Source organism: Abrus precatorius, unplaced genomic scaffold (assembly GCF_003935025.1).
Source record: "Abrus precatorius isolate BTA unplaced genomic scaffold, Abrus_2018 Scaffold9, whole genome shotgun sequence".
Taxonomy (NCBI): Eukaryota; Viridiplantae; Streptophyta; class Magnoliopsida; order Fabales; family Fabaceae; genus Abrus; species Abrus precatorius.
In genome coordinates this window covers 29,586,239-29,606,688 of record NW_020874439.1, presented here as the reverse complement: position 1 = coordinate 29,606,688, position 20,450 = coordinate 29,586,239, and the positions used below count along the sequence as shown (strand labels likewise).

The window sequence follows — 20,450 nt, the reverse complement described above, 5'->3', positions numbered from 1 at the left end:
AATGTGAAATTTTCAAGATATATTATTTTTATCAATCCTAACAATCTCCACCATGATTAAAATAGACACATCTTTCATTTTCATTGTCTATACCAGCAATCATTGTCTATACCGACAATCATACTTCACCATTATACTCACTTGGAATTAAACCACTCAAAGAATTTTCTTTCACTGCACACCCTACATCAATGTTAGCCAACACCCTGTACAATTATTGCACGTTTTGCATCAATGCCAACCAATGCCCTGTACAATTACCGTACACCCTGCATCAGTGTTAGCTAACACCTATGTGTAATCATTGATCCTTCCATCAAATTTCTCTATGTCACATTTGACAGCACTTGCAAATAACATTGTAAGTTTAACCACAAAGGATGATTCTCCAACAAGGAATTAATCTTTTCTGATGTGAAAGATTAGACTAAGCTGCAACTATAAAGCATATTAAGAATATCCTACTGAACCATCACCTTTATCCCTTGAGAATTATCCTTCTAATAGAAAAATAAGATAAAAACAATAACACAATATTATAATGTGGAAACTCCAATAATCGGAGAAAAAACCACAATCATTGTCTAATGACAACTAGAGAATAACATTGTATGAAAATTTTTATAATGCATAAACTATTTTTCCTTACCTCAATTACACCTACACTCTCTAAAGCAAGTAATTAAACTAAACCTCACAACATACTAATACAAGAGTATAAGAAAAGTCAAATACAAGCTTAAAATATTTCTGATTGGAGTATTTTGATACCATGAACTTAGGCTCATTATATAGCCTTGTTTACCCACTCTCTTATTCATCCCAGATGATGTGAGACTTCTTTCAACATACCTTAAAACAATGTTAAATTTTTAAGATGTATTATTTTCATTAATCCCAACAAGAGCATGGATGGAATATTTTGATTAATGAATTTTAAGCAATAAATATTTAAAAGCAATATAATTTTAATGCATATTCTGATTATTTGTAACTTGATTAGTCCTCCTAATAATTATATATTCAAACAGGAAAAATAACTACAAACATAGTGAAAAGTAATGAGTAATTTAGAGTTATATATAGTGTATGAGAACTTGTAAAATCTCATTCTCTCTCTCTTTCTTTTTTTTTAACATAAAATTAAAAAAAAACTAAATACTTCCTGTGCATGATCTGCAAATGAGAGGATTTTTTCAATGGTCCCCACTTGCTCCCTTTCCTTCTCTCTATAAAAAGTTGATTTTTTCCTTCACTACTATATTACAATTCTTGTCGCAAATCAATCATAACGTTAATAAATGATATTGTAGAGTGAACTCAAAAAAAGTTTTTGATGTTTAAATAGACATTTTCATAGATAAAATTTTGAAATTAGACTTCTGAGTTGTTGAGGGTAATAATTGAGTAAAATCTGAGTTAAAAGTTTGAAAACGTGTTTTGTTAAAGTGTGTGTAATATTAGTTCTTCTTAGCACAGAGTATAATAGAATAACTTTTTTAATAAAAGATAATATTTAATATTATTAATATATTAAACTCTGTAACTCTTGATAAAAAAATAATATGTATAAAGCATATTAAAAAAACCTCGTAATATATGTATATATAAAAGCTTTAAAAAAAAAAAAAAAAATATCCCGCCCGGAGGAAGTTCATTCAAAAGCGTGAAAGCGATGGGTCAAAATAATAAAAATAAATAAAAAAATGAATTGACTTATCTGAAACTGGAAAGCAGGAGCGTAAGAAGTTCAGCTCCGAAGTGAATGACCCGAGTCCACTATCAAGGACGAGTTTACGTGGCCCAACACATACACAAAACCAAATTTAAAAACTGAGAGAAAAGAGTAATCACGTAACGGAAAACACACAAACAACCAAAATAGCTTCCCTTCTTCTTCTTCTTCCTCTTCCTCTTTTATTCTTCCTTCTTCCTCTGCTACTCTTCCTTCTCTCTTACACTCCTGCGCTCTCTCCCTCTCATCCACAACCAATGGCCACCATGCACTCCTTGATCGCACTCGTCAACCGAATTCAGCGTGCATGTACGCTCCTCGGCGATCACGGCGGCGATGCTGCTTTGCCTACTCTCTGGGAAGCACTTCCCTCCGTCGCCGTCGTCGGCGGCCAGGTTTTCTCATCGCTTTTTCGTTCCTTTGCTTTCTTCCTCTTTGAATCCGTTCACGTTCACATTCTGGATGATTCTTCTGTTAACGCGTTTCGCTATCTGTGCTTATGGTTTTTACGGAACGCAGAGTTCTGGAAAGTCCTCAGTGTTAGAGAGCATTGTCGGCCGTGATTTTCTTCCCCGCGGATCAGGTTGCTTATTGTTACTGGTTTAACCGTTCATTCGATTATTCTTTTTTTTTTTTTTTATATATATATATATATATAATTTATTCTGTTTGGTTGCTGAAAATTGAGATTGCTGTGGAAATGGAAAAATTTTCGAACATGTTTTTTATTTGTTTGGTTGCGTAATTAGTAGAAGAAGAAAATTGAAGGATATATTTTGAATAGTGTAAGAAAAAAATCCAGTGAAATTTATTTTTCGTTTCTCGTGAACAATGCTTGTATTGTATGTTTTACATTTATGTGATGTTTAGGGATTGTGACGCGGAGGCCTTTGGTGCTACAGCTGCACAACACAGAGGAGGGACAACAAGAGTATGCCGAGTTTTTGCACTTGCCAAAGAAACGCTTTACTGATTTCTGTATGACTCCTTATGCAATGCTTATTTGATTTTGAATTTCCATTTGAAGATTGCGGAAATAAGAGTTCCTTTACTACACAGCACATGCGCTGCATGCATGTCTTTCTTTCTTTTTTATTTTTTTTTAAATTATGTAATTTATAATGTAGTGTAGTGTTTGTAGCTTCGTTGATCTGTGTAAATTTTGAAGGCCATTTAGTTTGATATATATTTTTTATTTCTACTTTTTGTTATAAAAATACAACGATGTTTTCATTTTAATTTGTTTCCGGAAGTTTTATAAGAAACAATGAAAATGATTTTCCCTTTTTTCTATACAAAGAATCAGAATAAAAATAACGTACCATTTTTATAATTAAGAGTGAAAATAAAAAATTAAGACGAAAGAACTTTCTCAAATCAATCGGCCATTTGGCCCCTTAGCTTGTCAATCTGTTATTCTCACAGGTATTTATTCTTTTTTTGCATTGCTTGCTGATGTTAATCTGCATGCCTATGTTAAACTCGCAATGTATTAGCCTCTTTTAGGCTTTCCATAAAGCTCATTCGATGTTTTTCTGAAGTGGTGAGTTATCACACTAGTTACAATGTTTTTGACTGTGTAGGATATTTTTACTAAGATTATCCTTGTACCACTGATTGCGGTGCTTGTTTCCTTCGTTGTCCCAATTGATAAAATGATGTTAGTAGCTACTCGCTAGTGTTATATTTCTTTTGTGTTAATTGTAATGCAAGTTGACACTGGTGAGGATCTTCTAATATATGGTTTAGAAACTTTACATTTTACCCCCACCCCCATTATTTTCTCAGGATGTTTACTCAGAAATATATAAGTAATAATTATTCTTTCTCGTTTATATAAACTATTTTCAATGTTTGATTTCTTGTTATCTTTGTAGCTATGGTTCGAAAGGAAATCCAAGATGAAACTGATAGAATGACTGGGAAATCAAAACAGATATCTCCTGTTCCTATTCATCTCAGCATCTATTCCCCAAATGGTAGATAATTTATATTTTACATTTTATTCAGGTGCTATGTATTTCTTGCTTTATAATTTTCCCCCCTCATAGTATTGGGATATAATTTTCTAGTAGGAAAAGGATTTTGCTGTTATTGTCATAATTCTTGTAACCAATCTGCAATAGATATTCAATTAGTCTTACTAATTCTATGTGTACCCTGAAAACTTGATAGTATTTATCGCTATTTGTACTATTCATTGCTTTATTTGATACCATATTTTTAGTTTTTAGTTACATGCTAAATGACTTCCTTATCAATTAAGGATGATTCAGTGTTTTTCCATTAGTATCATATTAAAATTGAATTGCATTATGCTTACTTAAGGTCTTCAAGCACTAATAACTTTCTGATGGCTGAAGAGGTTTAATATAATAATCAAGGAATCACCCATGCTAATTGTTCAAGGGAATTGAATGTGTGCCCCACTGCACTGCCTCTGCGTGTGGGAGAGTTTACTGTCTGTATGTGAATTGTGGATTTTCCATTTTTTGTTTTGCAATATTCAAGGTTTTTCTTTTCTGTTGGTAGTTGTCAATCTAACACTGATAGATCTGCCTGGTTTGACAAAGGTTGCCGTAGGTACGCTTTCTTTTCATTCTTTTTTCTCAAATATGCAAGGATTTCATATTATCACTTTCCTTTTACCTATAAATAAGTTAAAGTTTTTAAATTTTGTCAGAGGGTCAGCCAGAAAGTATTGTTCAAGATATTGAAAGCATGATTCACTCATATGTTGACAAGGTAGTTAAAAGGCGTACTGTCATATACACTGTTACAAGAAGAATTCCCTCTTGGCTCTTTCTTTAAATATTTGATGTTTTGTGTTTACTTTGATTGAAAAGAGAACAGAAAATATCATTTTAAGATAATGGGAATGACCGAGGTCATCCTCTTACTCCCAATGTCTATTTCTACGTACTTTCTTCTATAATTTCTTTTAAAAACATTAATAGTTTCATACAGACAAATTACATTTTCAAATTTCCTGTCAGTTTTTGAAGTTTGAAAAAAATAAAGAAGTAGGTTGAAAAATTGATTGGGACATATTTCAAAATTTCTTGAAGTAGTTTTTTTTATTGAAATGCTTTTCTTTCATTTTTCTTGCCTTTATTTGCTATTTGACGACTTTCAAAAGTTGTTGAATAAACGGTCTTTGGAAGATGATATAATAAGTTCACCATCTTAATTTAAATCACTTCTCTAATACCGGCAAGCAAAGGACCGGCAATAGTTGGTTAACTTATCTTTTATTGGTCCATTTTCCCCCCGAGTTGGTCACATTCTGATTTCTAAATATTTGGACTTTATAATCTTTTCCTTTCTGACATTATATGCCCTAGAATGTGTGGCAAAATGATGATAATAATTTGAAGTTGAACCTTCCAATTAATTCCTCATTTAACAGCTATTTACTATTGTTTCAGTTAACTGCACATTTAGCTTATGCATCTATCCATTACTTATATACATATATAAAATTTCCATGGCAGCCTAATTGCTTAATTTTAGCTATTACTCCTGCAAATCAAGATATAGCAACATCAGATGCCATAAAAGTTTCCAGACAAGTTGACCCTGCAGGTGTGCTTGCTGCATTTTTTTTACGATTATGTTTCAACTATACAAATTGTATGCGTTTATTTTCATTATGCTATTATGCTTTTTTCTTGACATTGCGTTAAAATGTTCTTCGTTTAGGCGACAGAACATTTGGTGTGTTGACAAAGCTTGATTTGATGGACAGAGGAACAAATGCTTTGGATGTAAGAATCTTAGCTTTTCTAGCACACCCAGTCGTAAACTCTTGAGATCATATTTTTTGGCCTGTGGCAGAACCTAGTCTGGATTTTACATGAATCTTAATTGATACGGATACAGAATAATTTTCCATATTGGCCTTTAATGATACCATTTTGATCTTCCCGTAGGTCCTTGAGGGAAGATCTTATCGACTTCAAAATCCTTGGGTAGGAATTGTAAACCGTTCTCAGGCAGATGTTAATGAAAATGTGGATATGATTGCTGCTCGGCAACGGGAGCGTGAATTTTTTGCCACCAGTCGTGATTACTCTCACTTGCATAGCAAAATGGGATCGGAATATCTAGCGAAGCTTCTTTCAAAGGTTTCAATTTTTATCGTACTGTTACGCAGTTAAGAGTGTTGGGAGGGCAAGGGCGGCATGCATGTGTTTATGCTATTTTTGTTTTCTTCTTGCAACTCTTCAGAATTACTTGGTTGGTTACTTACAAAGCTGATTTGGTTCCAGCATTTAGAGTCTGTGATAAGAGCTCGGATTCCAGGGATTGCATCTTTAATTGATCGAAGCATAGCTGAGCTTGAAGCTGAGTTGGCACGCCTTGGTAGACCAGTTGCTGTTGATGCTGGGGTGAGGAGTATTTTTTGCTTTCTACTACAAATATAGGTTGAAATAATTCCTATGAGGTTATTTATCTAGATTTCTCTGTTTTTATCAGGCCCAGCTGTACACTATTCTAGAATTATGCCGTGCTTTTGACCGGGTATTTAAAGAACATTTAGATGGAGGGTAAGAATTTATTTATATATTTATTTTAATGTTTAAACAGGCAACCACCCAGTCATAATGCCTGAGTTGATTCTTTATTGAGAAACCTTTGAAAACACAACCGTATGTTTCGTTTTCGTGTTTGTTTTTCTTTTCATATAAAATATTTGGCGGGATTGTGTATTATATTAATAATTCAAACTAATTTTTTCAGGAATTTAACCTCATTATACCCGTGTTATTAATTTTTTAATTGCTGCCAAAAATAACTAGTTTCTAGTTACTTTAACACTGCTAGAAAAACTGAAGAAAGGCATGGGGAGGGTAAGACGAACGGAGGACTTCAAATTAATAATAGGGATATATCATATAACTTATTCAAGTCATAATTTGGATCATTGGCCTTACCAATCCTTGGTGTTCATCGGGATCAATCGGTCTGTTTAGCAGACTGAGGGAATTATCGATGATAGTCAACCTACTTAGACGTTTGAATTTGGATGTGTGGGCATCTAGTTTTATAAAAAGTGGATATAATATTTCTTGGAAGGAAGAGCGTTGACATTTTTAGCCTTCTGTGTTCCCCCTCCCAGGCGACCTGGTGGCGACCGAATTTATGTAGTTTTCGATTACCAGCTTCCTGCGGCATTGAGAAAGCTTCCACTGGACCGTCACTTGTCGTTGCAAAATGTGAGAAAAGTGATTTCAGAGGCAGACGGGTACCAACCTCATCTAATAGCGCCAGAGCAAGGTTACCGACGCCTCCTAGAGAGCTCACTTAATTATTTCAAAGGTCCCGCGCAAGCTTCTGTCGATGCTGTAAGTGCTTCTGCTTTAAATAGTTTGATTCAGTTCAACTTCGACTGGAAATCAGCTTTTCCAAATTTTTTCCCTCCACGATTGATCCTGTTCTATGCTGCTGTCTATACTTTTGAAGCTACTGATATTTCCTAATTTCTATTCTATTTGTGACAGGTTCATTTAGTGCTGAAAGAACTAGTGAGGAAATCAATTGCAGAAACGCAGGTTTCAGTTTAAAAGTTTTATTTATTTTTTAATTGGTTGGGGGTTGACATTTTTGTTTTCCCTCAGTAATGGTTCACTTATTAGTCTGTGGATGAAATGTGTTCTGGTTAGTTTTGACAATGGTTGTTTGTAGGAATTGAAGCGCTTTCCAACTCTTCAAGCTGAAATAGCAGCTGCTGCTAATGAGGCATTAGAGGGGTTCCGTGAAGACAGTAAGAAGACAACGTTACGGTTGGTGGAAATGGAATCTTCCTATATCACAGTTGATTACTTCCGTAAACTCCCACAGGAACTCGACAAGGGAGGGAATCCAGCTCCCTCCTCAGACCGATATGCTGAGGGACACTTCAATAGGATCGGTTCAAATGTTTTATCTTATGTTGGGATGGTGTCAGAATCGTTGAGGAATACCATTCCCAAGGCTGTGGTTCATTGTCAAGTGAGGGAGGCTAAGCGATCTTTACTAGACCATTTTTACACACAACTGGGCAAAAAGGAGGTATAATACATAAAATTATAAATCACCTGCTACCATATCAAACTGTATTCACAACCATGATCAATCCTCTTTTAGAGGGAAACATCTATCGAGATAAGTGGTTAAAAGAATGAGAATGATTGAACTATTGCTAAATACTTAATAGGTTCAGATAAATGCTTTGTTAGCCATCTCGACTAAAATTTTCTCTTTGTATTTTTTAGGAAAGGCAACTTGCCCAGATGCTGGATGAAGATTCTATGTTGACGGAAAGGAGGCAGCAATGTGCCAAGAGGCTGGAGTTATACAGGTCAGCAAGGGATGAGATTGATGCAATTCGTTGGTCTGGATGAGATAAATCGCGAGTGAATTTAATATAAAGCCAAATTTAATAGGAAAATAAAAGAGAATGATGAAGTTGATTGAGCTTGATGGTATTGGTACAACTGTTCATTTTATTGGTCTTTCGGCTTACCTGATGTCTGATTCAGAGCTCGAGTGATGTATATGTTGTTTTCGCCCATCTTTTGTTTTGTTTTTTAGGTGCTGATTTTCAGCCACAGCCATGTTGGAATTTGTGTATTATTTTTCAAGGCCAGTATTTAAGAAAACAAATCTTGTTCTAATTGATTCATCAAAGGCCCGAAGATAATTTGATCAAACTTATCCTAAAATAGGATATTGTTAGAAAAGATCCCCACATTTCAAAACGGAAAAAAGGGACACTTGACAAATAGACAATACATGCTTCCTGAGGAGCAATGTTATAAAACTAGGAGCAATTTAGTCTGTTCAACGCTCAGGTAACTGAATGACCAAAAACAAATAGCAGTCATGTAACTGATTGACCAAAAAGAGAGGCCACATAACTGGGCTGGTAAGCGCGATGTGGGTTCAGATCTGCTTCCCAATTGTTACAAATTGATGAACTCTTGACCAAGAAACAAAAGGATGTAACTCATCTTTTAAAGAAACCGCTGACAAAAAATGTTTGAAAAAAATCGAATGACCTAAAACTGAAAATCTTTGAAAAAACCGTAGACTACATTAGACTACGAGCTAATATAGATAACAAATATAAACACAAGGCATAAATATGAAATTAGTTCTAGACACTTTCTTTTTAACTTTTAGTTCTGTCGACTTTTATAATATTTCTTTTCTAATAAACTAATTACTTTTACTTTAAAAGTTAGACTTTTTTAATATTTTTATTTTTCAACAAACTTGTCAAATTATTATAGGTAAATTTTGTGGTGTTTTAAGAAATAAAATAGTATTCTATACTCTCTTATATGTGAAACAATTATGATAGTTGATTTTTTAGTAGTAACAGAATTAGTAGTTTATTTAGAAAATAAGTAAATATTCTTTAATATTACAGTATAATCTAAATAAAGTATTTAATACTCTTTTAAGTTTAGAAATACGGTAGAAAGTACCATTATTATAATCCTTTAAAATAATTTTAAATTAAAGAAAAATTTAGAAAAAAAAAAACCTAAATATATTACAGACTTGAAGTAAATTGAAACAAAATCTTAACTTCATCAAGCTCAAACAATGCTCTCTAATGATGTGATGTTCACCACCTTGGGACAGTCCGTTAGATTTTACGTATGGTTAGCAGTAGTTTGAAAAATAAACCATCTTTTATTTTTATTTTCTATTTCTGTTACAGTCCTCTCAAGTTGTCTCCTTCCATCACCTGTTTTCTACATATTTAAGATCAAATATCTTCACTTCAAAATCGGCAGAACTTGTAGAAAAAGCTTGCCTCAAACATTAAGAACATGAAATATTCATCTCGGAGAAAATCTATTCTATGGGATGTACCACAAGTACAAATCATTATTCCCTTTGTTTCACATCACAAATTGATCACAATTGGCACGCCTGGTCGAATGCTCTAAGTGCTTCAAGGGACTACCTTCGTGGCAGTCTTTGTCAGCAGTTCTAAGAATCTCTCGTTTGAAATCGTCAATATATAGAAATATGCAGATGCATATCATAGAACTTAGAGAAATATGATTTAAAAAACATTTACATGTACTTCCTAATAGTTTATAACCTTTTCAAATAGTTTCATGACACAAATAAGAGCCCTTACAATGGTTTAGAGCTTAATCCCTATAATCTCATTCTTGTAATAAAATGTTGAATCTAAGAGCAGCTACGTAGACTTGTGTGCATTGTCTATACTTCAAGTTCAAATAATATTCATCTAGAGGTTAAGCTTTTGGAACAACTAATATATTATAGTGTATGCTAAATCCCTTTGCTAAAAAATTATGAAAATTTGGCAGATCTAAATATTTGGAAGAAAAACTAAGCCAGCAGGAGCCGTTGTTATGAATTTAAAGAAGTGTCTTACTTAGTGTCTTTAAGTATAAAATAAAAAATTAACAATATTTTTTTATTAGAGATTGTATTAAAAATATATTAAAATTAAAAAGTACATTAATGACACGTTTTTATAAAATACTTTTTACTTTTAATGATTTAATCAGACACTTATTAGCATTTACCTTATAAATATATATTGACATTTGAAATCACTACAATGATATGAATGCCACGTTGTCCAGAGTGTATGACATTACCTTCAAACAACCTAGCAAAGGTGCAATATGGCAGGACCAACGTCATTTTCTTCTCATGCCATAAGTGGATTTGCTCCTTTTGCACTGTGTCCCCGTGTAATGGTGTATCTTGAAATCTAAAATCTAAAATCTAAATTAGATGGATATTTCGTGGGCACCTTCCACATGGAGATCAAGGTCCTTGCTATGTGATATTTGGACAAGTGGGAACTTTATATTCCAATCAAGGCTACTTCATATTTTCAATTCATTACAACTTATAATCCACAGTTGTGTCAATTGGCTCTCATCAGTCATAATCAACGACCATCTGTGTCAATTGGTATCCACGTTGGCACATTCTACTTTGTAATACGGAACGAAAATAATGCAGGATATTGAAAAAGAAAATTAGAATGCCATTGATAAGTGTGTGTTCAAATATACGCAACAACCATAATCATGAATCTATATTTACTTCAATACTTGGTTATAACTTTTGCCTTGAATTCATATTTACAAGTTTTTTAATATATTTTCAAACACATGCACGTAAATAATCGGAATGGATTTGCATATTTCTTGCAGAGGGGACCATAAACTAGTGGGTCGTACTCAGTATTCAATCTCTGTATAGTAAAAGTATAATTTAATTTGCAGCTAAATAGAATAAAATATATTTCATTCCTTTAAAATGAGAAAGTTTATATAAGCTATTTTAATTCAAATCATTAGTAGATATATCCTTACTTGGTTAGGCCATCTCCAATGGGAGTTAAATAGTAACTGCCACAGCAACTCTAATTTGGAGAATACCTCCCTTTTGGCACATAAAAGGAGAAATTGTTAGACAGAGTAATTACACCTATTTCGTTTTCTAGTTCTCACATAGTTTTAACTTGTATATTCTGGCTTTTAGAGGCTTTTTAAGTATTGGTTATAGGATCCATTTATGAAACTTTTTAAAATTGTTGAGTTAGACAGTAAAGTTAAGATTGAATTATGTGAAGTAGTGAAAATAATCAATATAGGATTCTAAACAATATGAAAAGTGATATAAAATAGGCTTTTTTATTTTAATATTGTAAATTAAAAAACAACTTATCAAATTATAGTAACTTTTAAAGTATTTTCCAGTCTGGAGTAAAATTATTGACGTGGTAAAAGGTTTTACCAAATTGGCTAGCAATTTGTTTTTTAAATCAAATTTCACCAAGTGACCTGCGAAAGTAATCATACAATAACACATGTCACGTTCTGGTTAATTTCATAACAGTGATGGTGAAAAAAAATTTATATTAAATTTTTACCACAAAATTAGTGAAACAAGTCTTACCTCAACATATGTCAACATGTTGTTAATTTCGCATTTTTAGTGGCAATTTTTTTTCCTATTTTGCCATACAAACTATGAAACAAATAGAGACATGACACGTGCTTATAATATGAAAATTTTCACATAATATGGTGAAACTTGAATATATATATATACATATATATATATACATACACCCACACCCACCGAGCACTTCTCATTTTTTATTGAAGAATAGCAAGTTAAAAGAAAATCATGTTAGTTTAATTTAATAAATTTATTATTTATTTTTTAATTATGAATTTAGTTATTGTTTAGTTATTTTTAATTAAATAAATTGTTGAATCAATGAATGAGTATTGTATTTTTTTATTTTGCTAAAAATTAAATATTAAATAAAGTTTATTCGTAAAAATGCAGGATGAGTGAAATTATTATTATATATTAGAATGGTAGAATCTATAAAAGAAATGAAGAAGTGAGCTTTGAAAGAAGTAAAAAAGTGATTCAGATAAAGCGAGGAATAAGTTTTGAAGCCTTGAAAAAAAAAAATTATTTGAAACTTAATCTTAATCATAATCAAGTTATTTCTCAATTTTTGATTGATGAAAATATTAGACACTATACAGTTTTAAATATATGTGATGATAAAGATATTGATTGATTGATAAATGCATTTTAACAATAATTTGGTAGAAATGTTATTGAGTTGTATGTAAATATTGCTGTCAGTGGAAGTTCATCATTGCCGTTGCAGATGACGAATTTAAATTTATTACTTTCACAACAAAATGATGGCACTCTTGTGAGTCATGATTATAATGAAGGTAAAATTAATTATGTTCTAATATTTTTTATTAATATATGTAATTATTTGAATTAAAAGTTATAAATTTGTTGCAATAAAGGAGTTAGGAATGATGTTGATGAAGATAATAAAGATTCAGATTATGATAGTTACACTCATGGAGATGATGAAGTAGAAATTTTGTTAGGCAGTTCTTCTTCGACGGATGTTGAAGGCGAGTTTCATTCTAATTTAAATATACAAGTAAATGAAAATGTAGGAGGTAATGTGGAATAATGTTAAAAATTTGTTGTTTTTAGTTAATTATGTAAATATTAATGTTAAAGATTTTCACAAAATATAATGCAGGAGATACTGTAATTCCTTTTTAGAATGTTACTTCGCAGTATAAGTATATTAATTAGGAATATCCTAATCAAGAGATGAATGAAGAACATTCTCAAGAAGTCAATTCATGAGTTGAAAGGGATCCTTTATTCGTTGGCTTGTTATTTGACAGTAAATAAGATGTGAAAAATGCATTAAAACATTACGTAATGAAGATTCATCAAAATTGTTTTGTGGTTGAGTCTAAACCAATATGTTTGTATGTTAAATGCTTAAACCATACATCTAATTGTCCATGGAGAGTGAGGGCTTCATTGTTGAAGAATTCAAACAAGTCAAAAATTACTAGGAGTGGTGGTTCACATACATATGTCAATCTTATGATTTCTTAAGATCATCAAAAGTTAGATTCCAATTTAATTTGTTCATGCATTCTTGGTAAGACAAATATTGTGTGTGTGTGTGTGTATATTACAATTAAGTTGTTATTAACTAGACTAATTTAATTTTATGTAGGAATGGTGAACGAAGAACCGTCGATACATATTTCATTGATATAAGAGCGAATATGTGCTCAGCTTGGATACAAATTTCATATAAAAAAGCTTGGAAGGTGAAATAAAAAGTCATTGTTAAAGTATTTGGTGATTAGGATGAATCATACGCTACTTTGCCACGTTGGTTAAAATACATGCAATTACATGCTCGTGGATCTGTTTATAAAATTGAAACGAAGAGTATGTGGTTGGTCATCAAGTGGACAAAAGGTTTAGAGTATTTGAACAGTTATTCTGGTCATAAAAACAATGTCATAAAGCTTTTAAATTCTACAAACCTATATTACAAGTGGATGGGACGTTATTATATTATAAGTATCATCATACGTTGCTCATTGCAACAACTCAAGATGGAAACAATTATGTCCTCCAATAGCTTTTGCAATTATTGAAGGAGAAACCTTATCAGTACGGGAATGATTTTTTACATTACTTCGTTTGCATGTTAATGATAAATCGAGAATTTATTTGATATCATATAACCATCAAAGTATAAGAGGGGCTATCTCAAATCCACACATTAAGTGGCAACCTCTAAATGCATATCATGTATATTACATTCGTTATATTGTCAATAACTTTAATCACCGATTTAAAAATATAGCATTGAAGAAAGAACTCATCAAATTATGTATGTATTTTTTTTTTATGTAATAATTTTTATATTAGACTTAATTGAATGATTAGGCACATAGTTGTAATGTTTTTAATGTTGTATTTGTAGGTTATACACCATCGAAAGTAATATTTCAACAAAAGTTAACTAGATTTCGTAATGAACTAAAGATATACAAAGGTGGATTGATTGCATATCAAAAGAGAAATGGACATTATCTTATGATGAGAAAGGGCAACGTTATGGTCACATGACCACAAATCTTTCAAAAGCAGTAAATAAGGTGTTGAAATGTGCTAGAAACCTACCCATAACTACACTAGTTAAAGCCATATATGGCTGTTTGGTTGAATATTTTGTGAAGTGTGAAGAAGAGTTTATGTTTGACCTTCACAATGGAAGCATGTTTTGTCATAAAGTCATGTTGCAAATTCAAAAAAATCAACAAGAAATTTTATCATACCAAGTTCATCGGTATGACATACAAAGAACAAGTTTTGAAATTGAAGAAGTATTTAATCCAATTACACACAAAGGAATAGATACAAATGAACACTTATATTGGATAGGAGATTTTATGAACGTGGAAGATTTCATATCAAAATCACTAACCTATATTATATACAAATTTTAACTTCACTAATGTCAATTTCATTTTAATTAAAATAATATTATTTACATTTATATACAAATTATGATTACATTTACATTAAAAATTATTTATATCACTAACGTTATACCACCATCTAAATTTTCATACATATTACTATTATATCAAAATTATAATTTTTGTAATTATTTTTCATATAAAATTGTACTTACTAAATTTTAAATAAATAATATTATATTATTTAAATAAAAAAACTCTTATTATTTACATACAATTTATTTTATACATATATTTTTTTTCATATTTCTATTTGAAATCTACATGAATTGCACACAAATTATTATTATATCTTAATTGAATAAAATTAACTTTTACATTATTATGGCATTATAAGATTTTCAATTTTTAAATTATACTCAAATTAATAAATGGGTGGAAAATTTAATCATTACAATTAAACTAAATATAAGAATGTACTTACTAAAATTTCTATAAATAATATTACATTTTTTAAATTAATAAATCTATTTATTTACATACAAATTATTTTCTATTTTAAATTTTAAATAATTACAATTTATATATATATAAACTTCATACAATTTATGATTATATCTTAATTAAAAATGTCATAATATTTTATATTATTACTGAATTCCAAAATTTACAATTTCTAAATTATACCTAAATTAATAAATAGGTGTAAAAATTATTTATCACAATCAAACTAAATATAAATCATTATTTGATAATAGAATTATTATTTGATTTAACTAATTTTGTATTATTCTCTATTCTTATAAATATATAATAAATATAATATACATCATATTAATAATATTATGGAAACATATTATATAAAATTAAATTTAAGCTATTTTTTCAGAGGTAATTATAATATTACATTTTAAAAATATGTTACAAATTCATTTAAAAATATTTAAAATTACGAAATTTTTTTACTAACCTTAATAAACCTTTAGCCCAAATTTTTATTACATTCCACCCAGTTAATCAACTAGATAAAATTAGAAAACATTAAAGATTCAATTTTTTTTCCATTTTTTGGATTTTTAAAATAAAAAAAATATAATATACAAATAATGATTTATACCTCTAATAAGCATGCAAAATTTGAGAATTTTCAACCCAAAAATGCAAATAACAAACTAGGAAATGAATGGTTTTGCAGAGGATGCCAGTGACGGAGGAAGAAGAGGAAATGAAAAATAGAATGGAAGAGAAGAGGAAGAAGGCGGGAGACAGTTATTGTGCAGCTAGACCTGTGTCATCATCTGATTGGTTTCGCCATAGGTTTGACAAAACACACTTTTGCCGTGAGAAGCGCACAACACGTAGGATGTAGTCATGTGTCTAAAACGTTCCCATCGTTCATTTTAAATCTTTTTTTATTTAATTAAAAAATTTTGCACTTTTTGTGGTGAAACATTTAACAGTTATTGTCATATGTCGCTCTCCTATTAATTGCATGCTGATAGTGGCGAAACTTACTTTTAATTTCGCCATTTGATTGGTGAAACCATTCGTTATCTAACACGTGGCTTGATCCTATTTGTTTTATTTTTCTATGGCAAAATAAGTTTAAAAAAATTTAAAAAAAATTAGCTTTTGCCAGTCGCTATGGTAAAAATTATGTACACATGACAAAACCACTTTAGACAGAAAAATTGTTTTAAAATTAATATAATTTGAAAAATTATTTTTTAATTTACAATATTAAAATAAATTTTAACAATTCATAAGAACTGCTTCGATGGAGCTACCCTTTTATTCTATCACTTTTTATCAGAGACAAATTTAAATAAAACATATAAAGAAAAAGCAGTACAAATTTTGATTAGTTTTGATTTACAACCATTTTAATAGTGTTAATAATTATTTAACATCTCGTCGTCTTTTATTTTTCTTTTCTTATCATGTCCCTTTACTTATCACATTTATAACTTATCTCCTTTCTCTTCTTATTTTTCTCGTGCGGATACACAAAGAAATTTCTATATATAAACTATTTTCCAAATTTGAAAGGTTATAAAGTGGTTTTTAAAAAAGAATGAATCAAGTAGGATCTGGATTGTCTACAGTCTAGGCGGGAACTGGACCTCCAATTCTATTTTTGCTTAAGCGAAAAAATTCACTTAAGCGAAAATGGGTTATTTTCGCTTAAAATCATGACAAAATGGCTTAAGCCAATTTTCATAAAACAAATGGTTTAAGCAAAAAATGGACAGAGAGTTTTAATTTTCACTCAATTCTCTCTTCTCCTTCCCTCTAAACATAACATTTCCTCCTCAACCTCCATATTCAACCTTCTTCTTTCTCTTATACTTAACTCTTCTCTTTCTCTCCTAACTCTCTTTTCCTTTAACCTCATACCTAACTCCTCTCCTCCTCTTCTCATTCTCACCTCACCCAATACCTATCTCTCCCTCTTTTATCTATACTCAACTCTTCACTTTTTTCTTCCTCCACAGCCAAAATTTTTTTATGCAAAATTAGCTAAAGCTAATTTTTCTAGCTTAAGCGAATTATTTTATTTTAAGTAAATTTTGTGTGTTTGAAGATATGAAGGCTGAGTGTAGAAAAAAGAGAGGATTAAGAATGAATGTAGACAAGGAGAGCGGGTGATATAGTAGTGACGGTGGAAGAAGAGGAAATTGAAGAGTTGAGTATAGAGAAAAAAGGGAGAAATAGGTATTTGGTGATGTGAGAATGAGAAGAGGAGGAGAGGAGTTAGGTATGAGGTTGAAAAAAAAAAGAGTTAGGAGGGAAAGAGAAGAGTTAAGTATAAGAGAAAGAAGAAGGTTGAATATGGAGGTTAAAGGAGTTTGAATATGGAGATTGAGGAGGAAATATTAGGTTTAGGGAGAAGGAGAAGATAAGATTGAGTAAAAATTAAAGCTTTCTGTCCATTTTTCGCTTAAGCCATTTTTTTTTCGCTTAAGCCATTTGTTTTATGAAAATTGGCTTAAGTCATTTTATCATGATTTTAAGCGAAAATAACCTATTTTTGCTTAAGCAAAAAAAGAATTGGAGGTCCAGTTTCTGCCTAGACTGGAGACAATCCGGATCCGAATCAAGTAACGCTGATATGGACATTGGTAATAAAATTCCTCATATTCAAATTGTGAATAATTATGCTCTTTAACTTTGGGACGTCAAAGTTGGTAACATTGACCAAATTCTCTATAAATACGACTAATCTTGTTCCCTTAATGTATTACTACCTCCAGTCCTTTTTATAAGAAACAAATGATAGATTCAAGAAGCATTAACTGTTAAATTTCTTTTATATCCTCATTTTATTAGTATCATTGATTGTCCAAACCACTAACTACAACATTTAACATCATGGGTATTTTAGGAATAAAGTTTATATTTATGGAAAACATAAGTGACTTAATTGCTTTCCTTAATCCTAAAGATTTAGTCTTTTGTTTCTTATAAAAAGGATCAAAGTTAGTAGTAAGCTTTTCTCTCTTAGAGCTATCAAAAAGTTTAATTGGTTCAATCCTAACCCTAACTTATATGGGTTATGGTCAAAAAGTCTTGTAGGCCAAAAAGTTTCATAAATCAAAAGTTTTATGGGCCAAAAAGCTCACTAGATCAGGGTTAGAGTCAGAGTTTTAAGAGCCAAAAAATTCTAACAATTGCAAGTATTTATTAAAAATTCAACATAATTTTTAATAAATACTTTTAATGTTTTAATTTATTAATATTTATTGAAGAGTGTATGATAAAAAATTAATAAATAATTTTTTTATTAAAAGTAGAGTATATAATATTATCAATTTATTAAATTGTATAATATTTTAATAATTATATAAAAATATTAAATATAAATTTTATTATGTATTTTTAATTATGCATTTGAAAAAATATTTTTAAATTAATATCCTTTATAATTGAGAATTTTAAAATAATAGATATCTTTTGTCTAAAAGAATAAATACCATAAAATAACGATTATATAATTTTTTTATTTTATATTCATAGATAAATATATTTTTTAAAAAATAATAAAGGATTATAAAATAAATTTTTGAAATATCATCTTATTAAAATTGATTTTAGTCATTAATTTTTTTAATTGAATTATTTAAACTTAAAGGATGTAAAATTAAATAAATATAAAATTAATTAATAAAAAATTAAAACAGTGTATTTTTTATAATAAACTAATAAAAAATTTAAGATGTATAATTTTATCTTTACACTTTTTTATAATTTTTTAAAAATTAATTTTAATTTCAATTTTTTTCTAAAGAAATTACTACTTTTAATAATCATCGTGAACTCAGATTATTTTCTACGAAAGATAATGAGATGTTATTTAATAATTTTTTTTATTAATAAGATCTTTATAATGATTGTGAGCGGATAATAACACATTTTTTCTTTCAAAAATGGAAGTGATTGTCGTTCAATCACGTCAACTTCCTCAATAATTGATGTAGAATAGAAAGACATAACTCCTCTTTACTCCCCTGCAAGTTAAATTTAATTATTAAAAATAAATAAATTATTAACATACTATATTAAATTTAATTAATAAAATTAAACAAATGCAAAATGTTAAATTTAATCGTTATTCTTCCACACACAGGTATCTTTTCCATTGCATCATTTTTGCTTCTTTGTTATATGTGAAATTGTATGTAGCCAGTAAATGAAAGACTTAACTGAGGCCTCTCTTTTTATGTTCAGAGTTTCATGTAGCTACCCAAACAAAAACATTACAGTTAAGATAGATGAGAGTAGCAGCAAGCCTCATTACTTGGCTTTTGTCCTATGGTATCAACAAGGAAGGAGAGACATCACTGCTGCGCATATCTGTGAGGTACTTTCTGCTTCCTTATCATTTGCAATTTTGTCAAATCTTTGGGCTAACTCATTTTTTGAACAGATAATTCAGTCAAGAAGTAGAAATTTTTTTTGAGTATTTAGACTCAGTTTGGATAACTTGTAAGTAATTGTAAGAAAATAAAATAAAATAAATCAAACTTCTTTCATAAATTAAAATTAACCTATACCCGTTAATGTTTTCTGAAGTCTTTTATTCAATTTTTCCATAAATTGATGTATATAAATTGATTTTAATTAATAGTTCCTATAAGTATTTGTTTAGAAATTTATCTAAACTGAGTTTACTGATTTTCTAATATGAAGCTTGTGTTTTTTATTGAATAATTAACTCTGAAATAATAATAACTAGATATGACAAGACACGCTTAAATTTTTTCAACTCTTCATTCAATTGAAATGGCTGGGATCAGTAAGGTCCAGTAAGTTAGATAAAAAGTACTGTAACGAGTGTAATCTCTTTGGTGAGAACAGACTCAGAACTTTGTTTGCAAGTTACTGGATCGGAGTCATGGGGCAGTCTGGACCACTACCTCTCCACCAAGTGGACCTTTATCTTTAAGGACGTTTTTAGTGCTGAAGAGGGAAAAGAAACAGGGGTCGTTCCTGTTATTAACATACCACAAGACTGGAAGGCTGGAGAAACATATGACTTGGGGTAAGTAGACCAATAGAAAATCAGCAAAAAGTGATTTATTAATCTGCTATTACTCTAATGAAATAAATAATCAAGTTATTTCAGTTCAGTTCAGTTCAGTCGATTTACCCTATTTTTCCCCCTCTAATAATGTTTTTCTCCATATAAGTAATTAGGACTGAGGAAATTCTTTGGTCTTATTACTAGATGGTAAACAAATGCTATGCTATGAATGTCACTCAACTCCCTAGTTATTTTACTCCTTAAAATATCTCAATCAAGTACCCAAGCATGTTGAAAAATGAAATGTCACTTGATTTCCCAGTAGCTTTAAGTTGATAATGATCAG

General features: G+C 30.2%; 1 protein-coding gene across 3 annotated transcripts; it reads left to right on the top strand.

Moving 5' to 3' along the window:
* The first annotated feature begins 1,966 nt into the window (after positions 1 to 1,966).
* Positions 1,967 to 8,228, top strand: LOC113849449 (dynamin-related protein 1E-like). 3 transcript variants are annotated; one of them, XM_027479364.1, is made up of 15 exons: positions 1,967 to 2,130; positions 2,255 to 2,318; positions 2,606 to 2,713; positions 3,613 to 3,714; positions 4,268 to 4,318; positions 4,419 to 4,480; positions 5,230 to 5,320; positions 5,438 to 5,502; positions 5,668 to 5,862; positions 6,007 to 6,126; positions 6,215 to 6,285; positions 6,858 to 7,083; positions 7,240 to 7,290; positions 7,424 to 7,789; positions 7,993 to 8,228. In XM_027479364.1, exons 1-15 carry the CDS (start codon positions 1,993 to 1,995, stop codon positions 8,119 to 8,121), a joined length of 1,839 nt encoding a protein of 612 aa, XP_027335165.1. In that variant the 5' UTR covers positions 1,967 to 1,992; the 3' UTR covers positions 8,122 to 8,228. The 3 variants fall into 3 exon arrangements, with proteins under 3 accessions (XP_027335165.1, XP_027335166.1, XP_027335167.1); XM_027479365.1 differs by having other exon boundaries at positions 6,858 to 7,087; positions 7,250 to 7,290; XM_027479366.1 differs by lacking the exon at positions 4,268 to 4,318.
* Positions 8,229 to 20,450: the final 12,222 nt, after the last annotated feature.

Excerpts from the sequence above, each read along its gene's own strand:
- LOC113849449 (XM_027479364.1), top strand. The coding sequence starts at position 1,993 with ATGGCCACCATGCACTCCTTGATCGCACTCGTCAACCGAATTCAGCGT. Across the intron at positions 4,319-4,418 it reads TTTGACAAAGGTTGCCGTAG|AGGGTCAGCCAGAAAGTATT; the intron begins GTACGCTTTCTT and ends AAATTTTGTCAG. Across the intron at positions 7,291-7,423 it reads AATCAATTGCAGAAACGCAG|GAATTGAAGCGCTTTCCAAC; the intron begins GTTTCAGTTTAA and ends GGTTGTTTGTAG.